We start from the raw sequence: 21,017 nt of genomic DNA, 5'->3' as shown, positions 1-21,017 counted from the left end.
TGGCAAACTCAAACTTTTATTTTGTATGCCATTAATCACAATTAATCGTTTGACAGCCCTAAATGGGTGTCAATAATTGTGGCCATGTGGCTTTGAGAAAAATATTTATTTTATAATGGGATTTACTCCCATTTTCAGTAGTTTTAGAGGTTGATGTTTTAAAGGTTACGTTTTTGTGATTTTTTTTTTTTTTTAAACAATAAAATATATTTTTTTATATATTTGCAAGACCATGACTGTATATATAAATTCAAATTAATGGGAAAACATTTCCAGAATTAAATGCCTTAATTTTGTATTATATTCAACAGTAACTTAATTATGTTAAGAAAGTTAAATCAGTTTTTTTTTCACCATGTTTTTATTCATCTTTGTTTCAGTCTATTTAACAGAGGATCGGATGCTGCAGAAGTTTTTGAAAACTCACAAAATGAACATGAAGAAAAAAGCAGAACGTATTTTTGAGTGCAAGAAAGTAAATGAAGTTGATCTCAAGGCTGTTTACACAGAACTGTTCATCACAGAGGGAGATATGAAAGATGTCTATCAGGAACGTGAGATTCTGAAATATTGATGATGCTTTCAGGAAGAAACAAACACAGGACAAACCAATCAATTGCAGTAAATTATTTACATTATTAAGGGAAAATAATGAGGAAAAGATTGTGCTGACTAAAGGCATCGCTGGCATTGGAAAAACTGTCTCTGTGCACAAATTCATCCTGGACTGGGCTGAAGGAAAAGCCAATCAGGATATACACTGTGTGTTCCTGCTCCCATTCAGAGAGATTAACAGGATTAAGGATAGAAAGTTCAATCTTCATGAATTCCTACTGGAATTTTATGATGAATTGAAGGGCCTGGAGAAATCAAAGTTATATACAGAATATAAACTTGCATTTATATTTGATGGACTTGATGAAAGTCGAATGCCTTTGAATTTTAAAAGTGAAGAATTGAAGATGGTTGAGAAAAGATCGTCTGTAGATGTGCTGTTTACAAGTCTGGTGAAAGGCAAGCTGCTTCCATCAGCTCTTGTGTGGGTGACATCACGACCAGCAGCAGCCAATCAGATCCCTCCTGAGTACGTAGGTTTGTTTACAGAGGTGCGAGGATTCACTGACCAACAGAAGGAGGAGTACTTCAGAAAGAGAATCACAGATGAGAATCTGGCCTCCAAAATCATCTCACACATTAAGACGTCTCGTAGTCTCTACATCATGTGCCACATTCCTGTGTTCTGCTGGATCACGGCAACAGTACTTCAAAATATTCTCATCAAGAACAGTGAAGAGAACATCAGCACAACACTTACTGAAATGTACATTCACTTCCTGCTGATACAGATGAACATGAAGAGCCAGAAATATGATGAAAAAGCAGAAAGACAACGCACAAAGCTTTTACATTCAAATAAAGAAATGATTTTGAAGCTAGCCAAACTAGCATTTGAACAGCTGAAGCAGGAAAACATTGTGTTCTATGAAGAAGATCTGAAAGCATGTGGTATTGATGTGAGTAAAGACACTGAGTTCACAGGAATGATCGCTGAGATCTTTAAGATGGAAGATGGACTTCATGAGACAAAAGTCTACTGCTTTGTGCATCTGAGTGTTCAAGAGTTTCTCGCTGCAGTGCATGTGTTCGTCTGTTACCTGAACAAGAACATGCAGGAGCTTCAGTTTTTCTTTGACAAGCCAGAAGAAAATATCACATTGCAGAAGCTACTGCAGAAGGCTGTTGATAAAGCCATGAAGAGTCAGAGAGGACATCTGGACCTGTTCCTGCGCTTTCTGATGGGCATTTCACTGAAATCCAGTCAAAACCTGCTCCAAGGCCTGATCACACACACTGAAGACACCACAGAGAGCATCACAAAAATAACTGAATACATTAAACAAGAACAAAATAAGTATGGTATCTCAGATGAATCTTTAGTTAACCTATTTTACTGCTTACTTGAGCTCAAAGATCATTCATTATATGAGGAAATCCAGAGTTACCTCAGCTCAGATGAACATCCAGGAAGAAACCTCTCATCTTCAATGTGCACAGTGTTGACATATGTACTGCTCATGTCAGAGAAGGTGCTGGATGAGTTCAACCCAAAGAGGTTCACATCACCTTCAAACTACAAGAGACTCATCCCAGCTGTGAGATGCTGCAGAAAAGCAATGTGAGTAATTTCACTGACTGGTGTTCAATTAAACGTTTTGTTTCACTAAATAATTAAATCTCAAAATACAATGTGAAATATTTTCCCCAAATATTAAGAGTACAATAAGTTATTGCAGAAAAGAAACTGAAAATTATCCAACTAAACATTCTGTTTGGCAGATTTGACAGGTGTGGTTTTAATGAAACATGAAACTGTGTTTTCTGCTCTACAACAATCAAACTCCCATCTGACAGAGCTGGACCTGACTAGCAATCACCTGAATGATTCAGGAGTGAAGCTGATTTATGATGGACTGAAGAGTTCACACTGTCGACTGAACATACTGAGGTTTGACATTAACTTTCACTGAATCACTATGTTCAAATATGTGGATATTGTAACTATAGCTAGCAGATATTTCCCTTGTCTATATTGTAGTATGATTGTATCAGTGGCATTTTCTCCAAGAACACAAGACAGACAAAAAAACCTGATGAGAAAACAGTCAGGGTTCCCAACCATCCTGGAAAACCTGGAATTTTGTAATGCAGTTTTCCAGTTATGAGAATGAAATAATACCTAAACTTCCCTAATTACTTTTTTCAAAAGTTCAAAAAACGTTTTCATGTTAATTTAAAAACATGTTCCCTTCCTTGTGGATTTAATTATTACAATAGCTTTATTTTCACTTTATCAGTTAAATTCTCAGCTCTGAGGATCATATTATTCTTGGTTCTTGCCTCATTTCAGTAGGACAGATTCAGTGTGTTTATAACTTGACAACTGCTGTGACTGGATCATTGAATCAGTGAGTTGAACTGGATCAGTTTGATTCATGAACAATTTGCTGCAGTGTTGAGCTCAAATGCACAGATGAGTTATGAGCTTAACCTTCAGGATTTGACCCTGAGACTTTTTTCAGTCTTTGGAGATGTTGTGATTTGTGTTTACTTAAGTTACTTATGACATTTTAATAGATAAAGTGGTAAATTAAAAAAAATAAATAAATAAAATAAATATATATATATAATATATAAATAAGTATACAGTAAAAAAGCATTTACAAATTATTTGCAAACTGTAATTATTCAATAGTTCATAACCTGTTGTTAATATATTAATAGACTATATACAAACAGTGAGGTCTTCATTTATTGTCACTGTATTTGGTTAATTTTCATAATTTCATTTATTGTTTTATTGTTTTAATCTTTATTGGTCATTAATTGCATTAGTATTAAGAGTTTCTTAAAATGTACAAATACATTAAGCATTTGTTAAAATACATCAGTCAGTTAAACTTAAAATTGTTAAAATACATCAGTTAGGATTAGGAGTAGGTTTAGAGTTAGGGTTAGTGACAAATGGATATACAGTTTATACAGTATAATTAATACAGTGTACTATGCAAGGTCCCTATAAAACATGGAAACCCAATGTGTGTATCTGTGCTTAATGTATTTGTAAACATTTTAAGGATCACTGAATTTTGGTGCAATTAATGTCCAATAAAGGGTGGTTTAAAGCACTTAATTTATGACATTTTCAGATTTTCTGTGACCCAAATCTAAAGTGGGAACAATCTGCAGTTAATAAGTTGTCAACAAAGTATTATATATGACAATAAATGAACTCACTATTTGTATATAACCTACTAATGTATTAACTACAGTTTATAAACTACTAATGAACTATAATATTTTTGAAAAGATATAGAAGTGCTTTGGTATTGTGTTCGTATTATAACGTGTTATTCAGTACAAACATGCACTCCAGATTATAAACTATATAATAAATTCACATTAATATGGCTTTTTGTTTTGTTCTCTTTTACAGGCTGTGTGGGTGTAATCTCACTGCTCAGTCCTGTGAAAGTTTGTCTTCAGCTCTACAGTCATCAAACTCTGTCCTGAGAGAGCTGGATCTGAGTAACAATGACCTGCAGGATCATGGAGTGAAGCTTCTTTCTGATGGACTGAAGAGTCCAAACTCTAAGCTGAAGATATTGAGGTTGGAGTTTGAAATACTATTTTTTTTATTAGTATTTTTATTAGTATATAAAAATTTTTATTTTTATTGGTATTTATTTATTATTTATTTATTAAAAATAATCACACTAAGATTAATTCTGTATTCAATTACTGTGTTCTTCTTGTTCAGGTTTTCCATGTGTAATCTCACTGCTCAGTCTTGTGGGAGTTTGTCATCAGTTTTAAAATCCTCAAACTCTGTCCTGAAAGAACTGGACCTGAGTAACAATGACCTGCAGGATTCTGGAGTGAAACATCTTTCTAAAGGACTGAAGAGTCAAAACTGTCAGCTGGAGATACTGAGGTAACCGGTTTTCCATAAAATAATTAACAAAATCCTTGAACATTGAATTTTGTCAACAATGTTTAATCTGAACTCAGCGCAATGCCAGAGCAAGAGACAAAAACATTCCCAGATACTATCCGGATGTGGGCCACTTAAGACAATGACGACTGCTGGCCTTCTTATGGTCCGGACATAATGGTTGTAACCCTGAAGTGGCCCACATGTAAAATAGCAGAAATAACCCAAATGTATTAAATCACTTATGGGCCTTTAATCCCCAATTATATATAAAATAAATCTGGGCCACTTTTGGCAAATATATGGCACAGTCAGCATTGGCTAATCAGTGTGCAAGTCTAACTTGTCCCACATTTGACATGGCAGATGCCCCATATATCACAAAACAGATGAGGGCCACTTCTGGTTTGGATGTAGCACTTGATACTGGCTAATTGGAATGTATCTTTGAAATTGTAAATATGGCCTAAATATTTTAATAAAATTTGGCTACTTTTAGTAGGATGCAACACAGTTAACTAATGCAAGCTGATCTGGAAATGAGTCTTAAGAAGGCTACATAACCACCAATTTATTTTTTGAAAAATACTTTTGTTGGCAGTATGTTTATATATTGTATGTGTACTGTGCATCACAAAAATATAAGTGCACTATAATGATAGATCATACAGACTTACTGTATATGTAGAGTCTGAGTGAGAAGCATTTGGGTTCAAACTTGTAAAGAACTGTTTTTAAAGTCAGAGACATTTGAATTGCTGCTTGTGCAAAACTTTGGTCTGGATGATTTTACCAAGTTATTTGAACCTTTAAGGAGGACATTTTTAAATTTCCCTTTATAATATTTTGATGCATAACTCACTTAAGGTTTAGTGTGGCCCTGATCATATATATTTATGCTTTATTTGGTTCATTATTAGCTAAAATGTGGCTGTGCATTGGCCTGCTTGTGGACCACTGCCAAAATGCCACCATTCCATGCAGCATGTGGACCACATGAGGGGATGAGCAGGGTTAAAATAAAAATCAACTGTGGCCCACATTAGGGCCAGTTTTGGTTTATTTGGTTGGCTTACATGCTCCAATGCCAAGGCTTACTTGATGCCCAAATCTGGGACTGCCCAAATGCTGTTATTTCATGTGGTATGTGGGCCGGAACAAGGTGTTTGGATCTGGGCCAGACTTAAAATCAGTGTTGCCTAGATTGGTCCAGTTCTGGTTTATTTTTACTTACTTATTTATTTATTTATTTTTTATGGCTGACATTGGGCCTTCCTTTGGCTTGTGGCCAAAATCTGGCAAACAGGACTAGACCGCCAAAGGGCCATCATTCCATGCAGTATGTGGGCCAGATGAAAATGTCAGTTGTAGGCCTGATCTGGGCCTCAGAAATTTTGCTATCTGGGTTTGCAGACATTTTTTTTCATGTTTATACAGCTGTCTGTAGATGTGGATTGTATTAAGAATAAAAATGATTATACATAAAATACTGTGCAATCAGTTCAGACATAGCACAGTGCTCCTTTAGTAAATGCACAGCTAAACAGATGTGTTTTAAGTCTAGATTAAAATATGGCTACTGATTTAGCACATCTGATCTCTTCTGAAAACTGATTCCAACTGCTGGCAGCATAATAACTACAAGCAGATTCCTTTTGTTTGGACTGAACCCTTGGTATTTCTAACTTACTTGATCCTAATGATCTGAGTGGTCTGTTAGGCTTATTTTCAGTGAGCATATCTGAGACGTATTTAGGTCCAAGGCCATTTAGTGATTTATAAATGAGTAATAATATTTTAAAATCTTCAATCCTAAATGTAACTGGAAGCCAGTGTAAGGATCTGAGGACTGCTGTAATATGCTCAGATTTTCTGTCTCTAGTCAGAATTCTGGCAGCAGAGTTCTGGATGGGCTGCAGCTGTCTAATGGTCTTCTTGGAAAGGCCAGGGAGGAGACCATTACAATAATCCACCCTGCTGGTGATAAAGGCTCTCCAAGTCTTGACTGGAAACATCTAATTATTGCAGCATTTTTGAGATGATAGTGTGCTGATTTAGTTACTGCTTTGACATTACTTCTAAAAATAAAGGCCAGACTCCAGAATCACACCAAGATTCTTGACTTGATTTTTAGTTTAACCCCTAGAGTCAAGGTATGCATTCACCTTAAGAACTTCATCTTTGTTTCCGAATGCAGTTATCCTTGTTTAACGGAATAAAGTTTTGGCTCATTCAACTGTTAATTTCATCAATGCATTGGCAGAGGGAGTCAATGGGGCTGTAGTCATTTGGCGATAAGGCTAGATAAATCTGGTTGCAAACTGCAAAACTGCTGCATTTTCAAGAATAACTTCTGACAGTACTGCACAAGCTAGGAGCACCATCAAGAAGCTGTGTGCAAAATAGGTCTTAAATCTAAAAGGGGGTAGAGTGAGTAGAATAGGGTGTGTAACGAAAGAGAGAAGAAGAAGAGTGGAACAGGTAGACAGATGAGCAGAGAGGTGGATATAAAAAGAGAGGAGAAGGAGAGGGAGAAGAGACGAGTGGAGAGGAGAACATTGGTGTAGTGGAAAGAGCAAGAGGAGAAACTGTACAAAGACATGGACAGAGAAGAACTGTAGAGCGAGGTGAAATGATATGTAGAAGGTAAAGACAAATTTCAAATGAAATCAAAGTTACCCTAATAGACTACATAAGAAATCATGACCTCTTCTTTTTAGATGCTAGGGAACAGATCTAAAGTTTTTAGAAGAGTCTTTAAAAGAGTTTGTCAAAACAATCCTATATTTATGAATATTGTGCTATGATTTTTGATTTGTAGTCCTCCTGGGACAACTTCTGTTCTTTACATGTAAATGTCCAAATTATTCATAATTGAAGTTTGAGAACATTCAGGTCGTCAATCAAGATTATTTTGAATGGAACAAGAGCATTACTGATATGATGGTCCAGAACAACATCACCAGTCACAAAGGAAGAGACCTGTGGAGAAGATGAGAGGAGCTTGTCAAGCATAGATTCAGCCTTCTCACATTTTTGTTTTTTTTATGATGTAAACACAGGAAGTGTGTAGTGTAGATAAAATGCAGATGAATTTCTCTTCCAGATGTAAATGAAAGGCAGGATCAATAATTCAGTGTAATTCATGTACGACAGCAAATAAACACACACACACACGTAAACGTATATATATGTATGTGTATGTATACACTGATCAGGCATAACATTATGGCCACCTTCCTAATATTGTGTTGGTCCCCCTTTTGCTGCCAAAACAGCCCTGACCCATCGAGGCATGGACCCCACTAGACCCCTGAATATCTGATATCTGGCACCAAGATGTTAACAGCAGATCTTTTAAGTCCTGTAAGTTGTGAGGAGGGGCCTCCATGGATCAGACTTGTTTGTTCAGCACATCCCACAGACGCTTGATTGGACTGAGATCTGGGGAACTATCACAGGTATCACATCAGAGGCAGCATGATCAAGAGTCATAAATATCAGACATGTTTGATACTTATGATTTGGGATCTCGCGGGCTCTGATGTGACCAGGGACAGTAAATTAATCTTAATGACACACGATTGAGGATTTTTTTTTTGGACAAAAAGTCATTTGCGACAAGCCTTGAATCAGGCTATTTCCACATGACTGCTTAGGGGGAACAAATTTTTTGTGACCAGTTGTTTTTATTGAATAATCAGTTCAATATAAGAAGGAACAACAAACACACTAATGTGATGTGGACTGTTGTTGTATGTTTTTGTAGGTTGTCTGGCTGTATGGTGACAGAGAAAGGCTGTCATTATGTGTCTTCAGCTCTGAGTTCAAACCCCTCACACCTAAGAGAGCTGGATCTGAGCTACAATCACCCAGGAGATTCAGGAGTCAAGCTGCTTTCTGAAAAACTGAAGAATCCAAACTGCAAACTCAAGTATGTCAAGCAGGAGGAAGTTTTTGGGTTTTATTGTTTAAACATTTCAGTGTCTCTGTATATCTATACAAGTCTAGCAGTTTCTAGTGGATGCAACAATCTAAAAACATTAAAGATCACTAGTCTGAGGAGTAAAATCCAAAATAAACTGTTCAGACAAAACAAAATACAAAAAAACATTACTTTAACTCCCTAACTGGCCACAAAACAGGAGCAGACAGTGAAAACACAACAAAAATGGCAGCAACCTTCCTACAGATTTCATAAAAGGTAGAAACAAAATATTCAAAATGATAGTTTATGTTGCACACTTTAACAACTTGTAAATAAAGGAACCAAAAAGGCCCAACTTTGAATATTACAAGTTACACGTTGATATCACTATTACAGCAAATTAGTTGACATTACCTTAGATTAAACAAACAAACAAACAAAAAAAACTAAACCATAAGAATACACAACAGTTTCAACAAAAAAGTTGGGCAGGACAGAGACAGCACTCTGGAAAATGTTTCTTAGCTGCTGTGATCAGCATCCTGACAAAGAAATGGGAGAAACATAGAGAAAAAACACAGGGAACACAGATGACAGTACACCACAAAATAAGACAAGTCAAAAAATACAGACCTATATTTATTTAATTCATATGAACAACAAATATCACCAGACACAGACAGTAAGAATGACACCATATAAATATAAGAAATGAGAATTTATTTGAATTTACCATTGTAAAAAGTGACATCAACAAATACATATAAACACTACAGAAACTCTTAATAACTCTCAGGACCTCAAGTTTATCCTAAAAGAGGGACAGAATAAATGAAAAAACAGACGTCCATATTGACACATGGTTAGTCAGATCTCATGTGATCTCAATGGTAAATGTTAACAACATTTGGAAAAGCAAACCTTTTGAAGAAATTCATTGTTGTAGGGCCTGGAGGAAGATTCCGTGTCATCTGTTTATAAACTTCTCAGTTTCTGAGTTATATTTGTATATATAAATATTCAACGGCCATACTATGGTTTTCTTTATTTTCATCAAATACTGCAGTGTGCTGGATGCAGAAACCAAGACATTTCTAAACAGATGGCAAGGTGGAAAAAATGTAAGGCTGGTATGTGTGGTACAATTTTGCCTGTTTAAACAAAGCTTAGCATAAACACTACGTATGGAAAAAAGATGAACATAGGTAAACAAAGAAAAAGAAGAAGAACACTTTGTGGTTAAACAGGTATTTCGGAAAGTTCACTTTTTACAGATTTTATGTTGTAGATTTAATTTTAAACTAATACAATTTTACAGTTTAAAAATGACAAGGAAAATGTCCTTTAAAAGTTTGGGCACCCTGCATGGTCACTACTTGGCAATGCTCTCTTTGCCGAACATCACTGCCTGTGAAATTGTCACACACACATACACAGGAGGAGACAAGAGGTAAGTAACAGTTGAGTTTGAGATTTATTTCACAGCAAACGATGAACAGATCAGTAGATTGAAATGCAGAGAAATAGCTTAGCTGACTGGCCTGGTAATGATGAGCAGATAAGAGTCTGATATTGAGCCACAATAAGTCCAGCCAGAGCAAGGAGAGCAGAATCCAAGGGAATAGCATGAAGAGTCAGGAGCTAACATAGGAGGTGTAAACAGTAGACCCGACAAGATGCAAATGGAACCAGAGCTCTATATAAAGGGTGGAGTTAATCAGCAACAGGTGTGTATAATCAAAACTCCGGTGATGAGGAACGAGTGGGCGGTGCTCCGGGTGGCAGGTGAGGGTGGCTGTGGTGAATGCCTGACAGAAACGGTACAGTTTACAGCTTTTTGAGTAATAGTGTATTCAAAATGTAATATGTAAAATGTCAGTAAAATGAATCATTAATTTTGGCCCTACTTGACCACTCACAACACCCTGACTCATTCAGTACAACAACATTAATCTTAACATATTGTTGCTATGCAGTTGTCAAGTACCCTGACAACTGCATAGCAACAGCCTAGCAACTACCTCAACTACCTTAGCAAGTGCATAGCAACCACCCAAGTACCCTGACAACTGCATAGCAACAGTCTAGTAAGTACCCTAGGTACGTTAGCAACTGCATAGCAACCACCTCCAGTACCTTAGCAACAGCCTAACCATTCTGTGTACCCTGGCAACTGCAAAACAACAGGCTAGAAACCACCCCAGGCACTTTAGCAACTATGTAGCAACCACTCTGAGTATCTAGGCAACTGCATAGCAACAGTTTGTTGACTGTCGGAATGTGTGTGTGTGTGTGTTTTTTAGTGTGGATCATGGAGGAGAATCCAGGATTACAGCAGGACTGAAGAAATGTACGTCTACAAACACACACACACACACACACACGTTTGTTTTTGTGAATTGTGGGGACTTTCCATTGACTTCTATAGTTTTTATACTGACCAAACGATATTGTCTATCCCCTAACCCAACCCTAACCCTAAACCTAGCCCTCACAGGAAACAAGTTTGCATCGTTACACTTTCAGATAAACATAATTTACTATTTTTAATAATTTTTTAACATTGTGGGGACCACAAGTTTCAGGTTTTACTATCCTTGTGGAGACATTTGGTCCCCACAATGTAGCAAAAACAAGTACACACACACACACACACACAGCTGTAGTGATTGTTGTTGTGTTATAAATGTGTCTGTTCTTGTGTTCAGATGCCTGTTTTCTCACACTGGATCCAAACACAGCAAACAATCAACTCATTCTGTCTGAGAAGAACAGAAAGGTGACAAATGTGGGAAAGAATCAGCCGTATCCTGATCATCCAGACAGATTTGATGTGTATGAGCAGGTGTTGTGTAGAGAGAGTGTGTGTGGACGCTGTTACTGGGAGATTGAGTGCAGTGGACGTGTGGAGATATCAGTGTCATATAAGAGCATCAGCAGGAAGGGACAGGGTGATGAGTGTTTGTTTGGATCTAATAATCAGTCCTGGACTTTGAGCCACGCTTTCTTTGGTTACTCATTCACACACAATAAGATGGTGACTATTTTCCCTGTGATGCCCATCATCAGTCGTGGAACAGGACTGTATGTGGATGATAATAATATATATAGAATAGGAGTGTATGTGGATGTGAGTGCAGGAACTCTGTCCTTCTACAGCGTCTCTGACACAATGAGTCTCATCCACACAGAACAGACCACATTCACTCAGCCGCTCTATCCTGGGTTTAGGGTTTATCCTGGATCATCAGTGAAACTGTGTTGATGAATGAGAATAGACTGATGAGCGATTGTACCCATAATGCTTTGAGCTGATGATGAATCAGTAAGAGTGAGATGTTATTGAGTCTCTTCATGACATTAATACTGCAGCTCAACTTCTGTCACTCAAATAACAGAATAAATGTGTCAGAAATCACCATATAGACAGTAACATCAGTGTGTGTGTATTTGTTTTTATTGTTGTGTCTCATCAATCATTCATATTATTAGTGTTAAAATGTCAAAATGTCACAATCTTGATGAAGATCATGTCGTTCATTTCTCTGTTGTTTTTGTACAGAAATAATAAAACAATAATGAATCAAGTTGAGATCAGATTTTAATTGATGTTTGTATCATGAATATAATCGATTCCTCACTTGACTGAAACGAACTTCTGACATTATAAAATATGACATTAATCACAGCATTTAATAAAATATATTATTGTAACTACAGTAAAGCTGTTGTAACACCCCTTTGGACTGTTTATGTTGGTTTTTCCCTGCTGTGCCCATATTTGGTTCTTCCTGCCCTCGTTGTGTCCCAATTGGTTAACTCACTACACCTGTTTGTGTCTCATTAGCCACCCTTTATAAGTTGTATTCAGTTCTATGTCTGTGTCCGATCTTAAGGTTGCTTTGATGTGTGTTCACCTGCCTGTCTTGGATTTACCTGTTTGGATTTATTAAAGACCTGTTGTGTTATACTTGTCTTCGTGCGCTTCCTCTTCATACACACATCTTAATTGAAATAATACATTTATAATATATTATATAACTGATGTTTGTTAATATCTCTATTGCAATCATAACACATTTCTATATTTCTTATAATATATGTTATAATTTAAATGATAATAATACCTAAAAATATTATTTTATTATTAAAAACTATTGCTCTCATCATATTGCACTGTAAAATAAAATGACACTATATAATAATAATAATAGTTTAATAATAAAATAATAATTATTATTTTATTTTACTGTTTTATAACAATAAAGAAATGTTATGATTGCAGTAATCCAATCATACTGTAAAATTATAAAGTGAGTATTTACTAAAAACAAAATATTAACATAATATATTGTACTAAATTATAACAGTTACTATTACAATAATCCTGTTGCACTGTAAAATAAAGTCAGTATTGTTATTATTATTATTATTATTATTATTATTATTATTATGTAATACCTTTTATTTACAGTACAATATGATTATTGCAATAGTAATTTTTATAGTAATAATTTTTAATAATAATAGTAATTTTTTTATTGAGTTTAATAAGATACTTCTGCAGCGATGTAAAATGATTTTGAAATTATTTTTGAAGTAAATACAATTGGAGTTTTTCAACATGTCCTATAGGCCTTAAGGTGAACTAGAAAAAAGTGGCTACAAAGTGATTTTCATTCCCACTCCTGGGCACTACTTTTTAAATGAATTTTTGGATAGACAACACCCTTATGGACTCTATGTTAAAAGTTCTCCACAAAATATCCTGCAGTTTTTTGTCGGTATCCATAAATGTACACAATTGTGAATTTACAAAAAATGAAAATCTTATGCTGCTGGTTTTGCTTGTAACTTTATTTATATGCATCTTAGAAACACAAACTATGTGTCAAACATTTCTACATGTACCTACACATTTGAGACAGGTACTGGTCCATTAGTTCACTGAATTGTGAATGTTGACCATGAAATATGGCAAATTTGTACAAAATACACTTCAACTTCACAGACTGGCACTAAGCAAAATTAAACAGACATTTTAAATAAAAAAAAAAAGTGAATTTTTTTTTTTACATCAAAATTTTCAGTAGGCACTGTAAAAAAAAAAAAAAAAACAACCCACTTTGGCCCAAGTTGGCTAAAATGGCTCAAAATGCTGCCCCGCTCCCCTTAATTTTGAACAATGACAAAAATTGTCAATTCTACAATAGACTCATTATACAGCTTAAAAGCAGCCTAAAATATGACACAGCACATCTTTACTCATCAGTATCATCCCTATCACTATCATCAGAGCCATCATCCCATGTTTCTCTATCCTCCGTTTCCTGGGAAACATTTGCACAGTTTTGCAACCGACATAAATCAGTACAAGACAGTCTTGCAGACATACAGGAACATCTTTCAGTGTCACATTTGCCTTGCAACTGCAGTGGACTACCTGTGAGACACTTTCAGGGGCAGATTTCTAGTCATCCAGGTCACTGTTTTACTACCCATCCTCGAGGTGCCATCCAATGCCAGTGGGTAAAGGGGCACAATATACCTTTCAAAGAATGTGTCATTATGGCTGCTTGGTAGTTTGCCCTTTTGCAGTGTTGGTACAGGGCGTCACTTGTTGGAGGCATGGATCATTCTGGCAAAGCTGACGATGGCATGCAGAATGTTTTATATCTTGCATTATTCACACTTTTGTCAGATGCAGTGTTGGGCAGTAATGCATTACTTTGTAACGCATTACTGTAATTTGATTCTTTTTTTAGTAACGGAGTAATTTAATATAAGTTATAATTTCCAAATGAGTAATTAGAGTATAGTTACAAGCATGCGTTACTGCTGCGTTACATCATTGCCGACAGAATCTGGATCATCTGGATTGTAAAAAGGGTGTTGGCTAGCACATGTGACGTCCTCTACCTGAGACATACTTTGACTGGAAAGCGCCTGTGAGGCGGATTCTACCAATGAAAACAAAGTCAACATGGGGAGAGGAAAGTACGCGCTCTGTAGCTGGAAATACAATCATTATTTTGAGTTTATGTCTGTGAAAGGAAAAAAACATTATTGTGCATTGTCAGAGGGGAAGAAAACATTTTCAACCGTGAAAAACTTTATATCCATTTTAAAACACCTGAAAGGGCAGCGCGGCACATTAAAACTTCTTGAGAATGTGCCGGGTGCGGAGAGCAATGCACCAACTTCCATTGTCTTCACATGAGTCTCTGCCTGCCAGCGCCCACAGCTGCGCTCATCTTGTCCCGCGTCGACGCAACAGAGAGTGGCGCTGGACAAGACTTCATAGGCGAGTGCGGGGCTGTGGACAGACAGAAATGCTTTGTGCTGGATGCGATAGAATAAAGTGATTTGCGGGACTCCCGCAAAATACAAATATCTAAACATAAAATATCTAAAACAAATGAATTGCTATTCATGTATTGCACAAAAGCAACAAGAACAACTACTGTAAAACAAAAATGATTAACATGCGTAAGCATAGGCAGAGTTTCTATTTATAAAATGTATTTTAAACAGTGTTGATTCCTGGAATGTAGTAGACAATCAGAGAATCCACTCACCGCTCGAAATGCCATGCATTTTGCAACCACGCATGCAGCAGCCTATTGCTTTTAGTAAAAATAGTGGTTTGTGAATGTTGATGCTTTAATAACAAATATTTTATCGGGAGCGTTTATGCTGGGATGTTGGGGATGCAACACACAAACTTACTATTTCACGTAAATTTCATGGATGTACAGAAAAAAAGTAATGTAACTAGTAATGTAACTAATTACTTTTGAAATAAAGTAATCAAAGCAGTAATCTGATTACTTTTAAAAGGAGTAATCAGTAATCAGTAGTTTCATTACTTTTTCAGAGTAACTTGCCCAACACTGGTCAGATGACTGGCCATATAGGTGACACACATATTTGTACTTAATAAGTACTTGCATAAGTACTTCAAAGGCAGACTGGTCCAGGTTAAAACTGCTACCCAGGTTTGTAAATGCAGTCAGGCATTCCTTTTTCTCGCAAGCAACAGAAAGTGCCTTTCTTTTTCTTTTTCCATATGACGGACGAGTCGCTCACAGAAGATCTTGTAGCTGATATCAAAGGTTGGTTCATTTCTGAAAAGAAACAAAAACATAAAAGATATTTTATATGCTATAACTATTTCACAATAACTCTTATTTTTGTAGTACATATTGTATACATATATAGTGTTGTATAAATAGTGGCAAATTGAAAGCAATTTGAAAATATTTTTTGTACTCTTTGTACATACATTGGTAAAGAAAAAATAAAATAATAAAATAAACAAATAAAAATGTAGTTTCTTTTCTTTCACAAACCACTACACATTTTATCATTTTGAATTACTGTTCCAAGAGGTGTGCAGTCAAGACTGTGATTACAGACAAAACTGACAATATACAGACTAAGTAGATGATCAAGGCTTTACTTTTAAAATGTGCAATAAATGAAAGGAATTACTAATTATTATTTGATAATGAAATATGATAACTGACTGTTCTTCTGAGGTCCCAGTAACTGTTGCAGTTGACTTTGTCAAGAACCTGGTGTACTGTCTGTAACCAGAGACATACAGTCTTTGAATATGCACAAGAATGCTAGTGTCTTCCTTCATCTCAACTGCTTTCAGCAACTGGCCTGTAAGTAAAATATAAACATATAATGAAATTAATTTGTATATAAATACCTATTAAGCAAAAATATTTAAACAGTTTTGAGTGTTCTGGCTGGAGCTGTATGCAAAACAATGCTAATTGAGGCCTTGAGACGAAGAACCATACAAGTCCATATTTTCAAATTTTGAGTAATAAGATTTTTTTCATTTGGATTGTGAACATTATATTATATATTTTTATTTTACTTGAAAATAGACAACAAAAGCTTCTCAATTCTAAGGAGATAACATTTTTCAGTGTCAGTATTAAAAATCAAAAGTTATTGTGATTTATATTTCTGAAATGTGGAAGAACGGTATATGTCCAGTTAGTGTGGAATAACAGTATAACTCCAGTTCATCATATCACTTTAAACCACTAAAGATCTGATTCCTTTATCTTAGTTTTAATACAGTAACAGAAACTTCAGGTTAATATTAAGCATTTGCATTATTATTATTATTATTATTATTATTATTATTATTATTTAAAAACAGAAAATACAGTATGAACAATGTATAATACATAGACATTCTTACAGTACAGGCAATAACAATGAATTATTAACAAAAAAAAAAAAATAAATAAATAAATAAATAAATAAATACAATGCAGACATACATCATAGCTAAATATTATTCAACATATCATAAGGTATACAAGATATATCATAATTTTCTCAACTTTCATTTCGACCTATTCATGACTGATCTATAGTAGACGCCCAGTAGGCTAGGCTACACGCAAATATAACTGTAACAAGTTAGTCAGATAGGATATCTTTGATCACTTCTTGTATGTTTAGATAGCTCCAATAGTGCACCTTGTCGTTTATTTAGAAAAGCTGGCGCAGCGCACCTGTGTATATACTACTTCAAACTGTTCTCGCGCTCCGCCATCTCACGATATAAATAAATATATAAACAAATAAACTCTGCTTGCCGTACTTTACACAGGACTGGCGGGAAATATGAAAGAATACAGCTTTATTATATATGGTATGTGGTTTATTTTGATAGGTTAACTGTTTATGCGGTGTTTAGCGCGTTCAGAGAGAGAGATCACATCACATATACGGTTCTTCCACTCAGCAGTTTGGGTGGATTTTTCCTGGTTTTTGTTCTCCTCTTCGAGTCAAATATGGTTTTCCAGCATCCCTCAAAGCCTTCCTTACTCTGTCCTTCCATTTGGTCATGTCGGCTCTCTTTTTTTGCCGAGGTTTTGCCTTTTAATGTCCGAAGCGGACATGACAGCAAGCGGCATCTCCATTCTTCTTTGTGGACATAAACGGTTTTTCCGCGTGGCGCTATTTTAACGTTTAAAATGCGGACTCTTGGTCACGCGAAAACATCCCCAAACTGTTTCTGTATACAAAGTTCACACATACAATTAATGTCACATGGTTATCTCATTTTTTGTTTTTTTGGACTTATACGGTTGTTCGTCGCACACACTCAATTAATCTGACCCTGACTATACAACAAATATTAAATAATTGATGTAAAGTTAACTATGGTACCCAGCATATGCCACAAAACTTTAAAGTTCATATGTGTGTGTACTTTGTTTTTTTTTTTACGTACCTGCTGACAATGTTTCTGACTGTGTAAGATGGTCCTTCTGGCATTTGCCTGCCACAGTAATGTTTTCTTACAAATTATGCACCAGCTACTGGCAGGCCCGTCCTGGCCCCAAGTTTCTTTGTCAGACATTCAGTTGTTGAAACACTACTACCTGGTGACACAGACTAGACTTTGTGAGCATCTTGAGCTTTAGGACGCTGTGTGACCCGTTTCTCAGCCGCATCCAAGCGCTTTCACTCGCAATCAAAATATGATTACGCAAGGAAAGAAGTATTGCTGACTTTAAACACTTATAAAAAATAAACTGCAGGATTACAAATGGAGAACATCTCGGTTACAACTGTAACCCTCGTTCCCTGAATACTGACGTATTTGGGGTCCTATTTGGGAGCCCAATCACCTCCGAGCTTAAGAAGAAAAAGCCAATGAAAATTGGTGAGTGGAATTTGCATGCTAAGCCACTCCCCCGTACATACGGGTATATAAGATCTAAGTATATAAGGCAGCATGCATCCACTCACTCAGGTTTATGCTGAGGAGCTGAGAGACATCCTGGCATTCAGTGCAGTTCAAGATTGTGGCAGGAGGATGTAACGTCTCTGTTCCCTCCTTCAGGGAACGAAGGTTACAGTTGTAACCGAGACGTTCCCCTTCAGTCGTACTCTACGACATTACATCAATACTGACGTATTTGGGGTCCCTCTGGAAAATGCCACAATCATGAACTGCGTTACGTAGTTGAGGAACAAATGCTGACAGGCAAGCGTCTCAGGACAAATGAAGCTCAACACGTAACCTTCCCAACCCCTGTAAGCCAGATAAGGATCCCACCAGGCGAGCCAGGTATCTGAAGCAACCGTTGTGGGGCGGAGCACAATGATGAAATTTAAAGCCATGTGGAGACTAGTAATAATAAAATATCTAGTAAAACAATAAAATATCCTTTTTTTTAAAGATATAGGGGGGAACAAGGAGAATAGCCATGGAGAAATGCTAAGACATTATGCCACAACCTACAGGGGGCGAAGGAGACCCCCTGTCGGAGTACAGTCACGGACTACTCTGCTCTAATCCGGACTGTGGGGCAATGGAGGACCCAGAGTTCACAGAGGGGAACAACTGGGAGAAGCGCATGGATCCATAAGGAATGGCGCAGCAAGCCGACACAGAGCTGTCCTCCCTTGTTTGCTAGAGAAGCGCTGTGCACCACGCCAGGAGGAGTATTCTTCATGGAGTGAACTCGACTCCACGGGGGCACAGCTGATCTTGGCACTAATAAGCCGAGATGAGGCCCAATTACTACCCAATGGCCAACTTCTGCTTGAGGACAGCATTCCCCGTCTGCTGACCCGTAAGCAACCAAGAGCTGCTCGGAGCAACTAATGCTCTGGGTGTGGTCCAATAATGTGAAAGCACGAACAGGACGCAGCAACGCTAAGGCTGGGTCTGCCTCCTCCAGCGGCAGCGCTTGCAGGTCCACCACCTGAACCTGAAGGTGAGAGGTGGGAACCCCGGGCACATAACCAGACCGGGATCTCAAGAAAACGTGAGAATAGCCGGACCAAATTTAAGGCAAATTTAAGGGGCTGAATTTGTAGCTTGACTGATCCAAGTGGCTCAAAGGGAAAACTCCGTAGACCTAAAAGTGCCATGGAGAGACCCAATGAAGGGATAAGGTGCAATCCTAGAGGGACTTATCCCCCTGCACCCTACAAGAACCTGTCGGCCAGGCGATGCCTCCCTAGGCACAACCGTCCACTGCACCACTGCATGCGTCATGAGAGAATGGGTGTCAGCAACCTAGGTTCAGGTGGGTCAGAAGACGCGCAAGAGAACCTGCTCCTCGTCCCCCCAATCTAGCACAGGGTTTGTGCCAGGAAGCTTACTCCTGTTCATAAACCCCGGGTCCAGCTGTGTGCCATTGAGTGCCTGCCGAGCCTTCGGTCACAGAGCACAGTCTCACAGCGATCTCACATGGAACAGCCGAGCGGACAACCACGGCTACAGCTTCCATATGCCTTAGGCCTCTTTTTGAAAGTTTATAGGGACTGCTGTCCTGCAACAATTCTTTCAGCTGACATGACTCCACCAGATCCATTACTCCATACCGAAAAAAGAGGGAGCTCAGCATTCTTTTTTTTTTTAAGCTCACCCTTCTCTCAGTTTACCCGAAGTCCCCGTGGCTGAAGGAAGACCTGTACTGATAAGTCTGACCCCTAAAGCAGGTCGAAAAAATGAACTGCGTCAGGGCAATCAGAGCATAACAGCACGCATCCTTCAGGTCAAAGCTGTAACCCAATCCTGGAGCTGAAGAACAGAAACATGTGTTTCTGTATCAGCCATCCAAATGGTAGCCGGATTTAGAGGGGACTGATTCAAAAACCAGAACAGGGTGAAGCCCGCTGCTTTTCTCGGATGAATGGATCGACCAAATTGACCAGAAAACAAGCTAGTTTTTTTTTTATTGCCTGCATAAAAATAGGAATTATAGGAATGGTACAAATACCCCTGCCGAGGAGCAACCAGCTTTTTTTTTTTGGATGGCTCAACCCGGAAAGCTAGCATCCCGAAGTAGAGCCAGGCTGCAACGATCCCGCGTTGTTTCCTCTAGAGTGTGAGGAAGCGACGTGTCCTGCATCCCTAGTTAGATGGGAAGACCATATGTTGAGCCTGGGTGTGAGGAAGACCTGCGTCACTCACAGACAAACTCACCGTGTGTAAAGAAACCCGAAGGACATATAGAAAATTGCTCTTTTATTGAAGGGGTGGGTACCTACTGACCTGTAGGTCAGAGGCAGCAGCGGTAGAGAATGCCCTTGTCATTCCCAAGGGCATTCACGGAGCAATTCTCTAATCCCTGGGTAGTCTGCCTTCAGGAAGCCCCGCTTCATGCAAGGCAACCCAATGGCAGACCGCGCCCCCTGCAAGGTCACCACCTGATCTCCTGAAGGGAGTGGTGGGTACCTTGGGCACGTATCCAGGCCAGGGTCTCAGGACAACGTGAGAATCTCCCGGCCCGAATTCTAGGCATGAATCGTTGACAGAGAGGGCTTGAAGATCTCCCACTCTTTTAACAGAAGTAAGTGCAGTCAGGTGGGCTGTCTTCATAGAGAGGACCCTGAGATCGACTAACTGAAGGGGCTCAGATGGACCTTGCTGTAAGGCCTGGAGGACCACAGCGAGATCCCAAGAGGGGATGAGGGTGCAGCCTGGGAGGGTTCAATCTCTGGGCGACTCTGAAATTGTGCTTCCCCACTGATCTGCTTTCCATTAAGTCATGATTGGCTGATATAGCTGCCACATGAACCTTGAGTGTTGAGGCAGAC

At 37.9% G+C, this 21,017-nt stretch overlaps 1 protein-coding gene across 1 annotated transcript in view; it reads left to right on the top strand.

Moving 5' to 3' along the window:
* The first annotated feature begins 383 nt into the window (after positions 1-383).
* Positions 384-21,017, top strand: part of LOC127157718 (NACHT, LRR and PYD domains-containing protein 3-like) — a 26,872-nt gene continuing 6,238 nt past the window's right edge. The window contains 7 exon segments of the mRNA XM_051100974.1: positions 384-568; positions 570-2,176; positions 3,995-4,168; positions 4,319-4,492; positions 8,262-8,426; positions 10,724-10,770; positions 11,129-11,265. Of these exon segments, the coding sequence (XP_050956931.1) occupies positions 401-568; positions 570-2,176; positions 3,995-4,168; positions 4,319-4,492; positions 8,262-8,426; positions 10,724-10,770; positions 11,129-11,265 (2,472 nt within the window). The 5' untranslated portion in view covers positions 384-400.

Source organism: Labeo rohita, unplaced genomic scaffold (assembly GCF_022985175.1).
Source record: "Labeo rohita strain BAU-BD-2019 unplaced genomic scaffold, IGBB_LRoh.1.0 scaffold_118, whole genome shotgun sequence".
NCBI lineage: Eukaryota > Metazoa > Chordata > Actinopteri > Cypriniformes > Cyprinidae > Labeo > Labeo rohita.
This window is presented reverse-complemented; position numbering and strand designations above follow the sequence as displayed.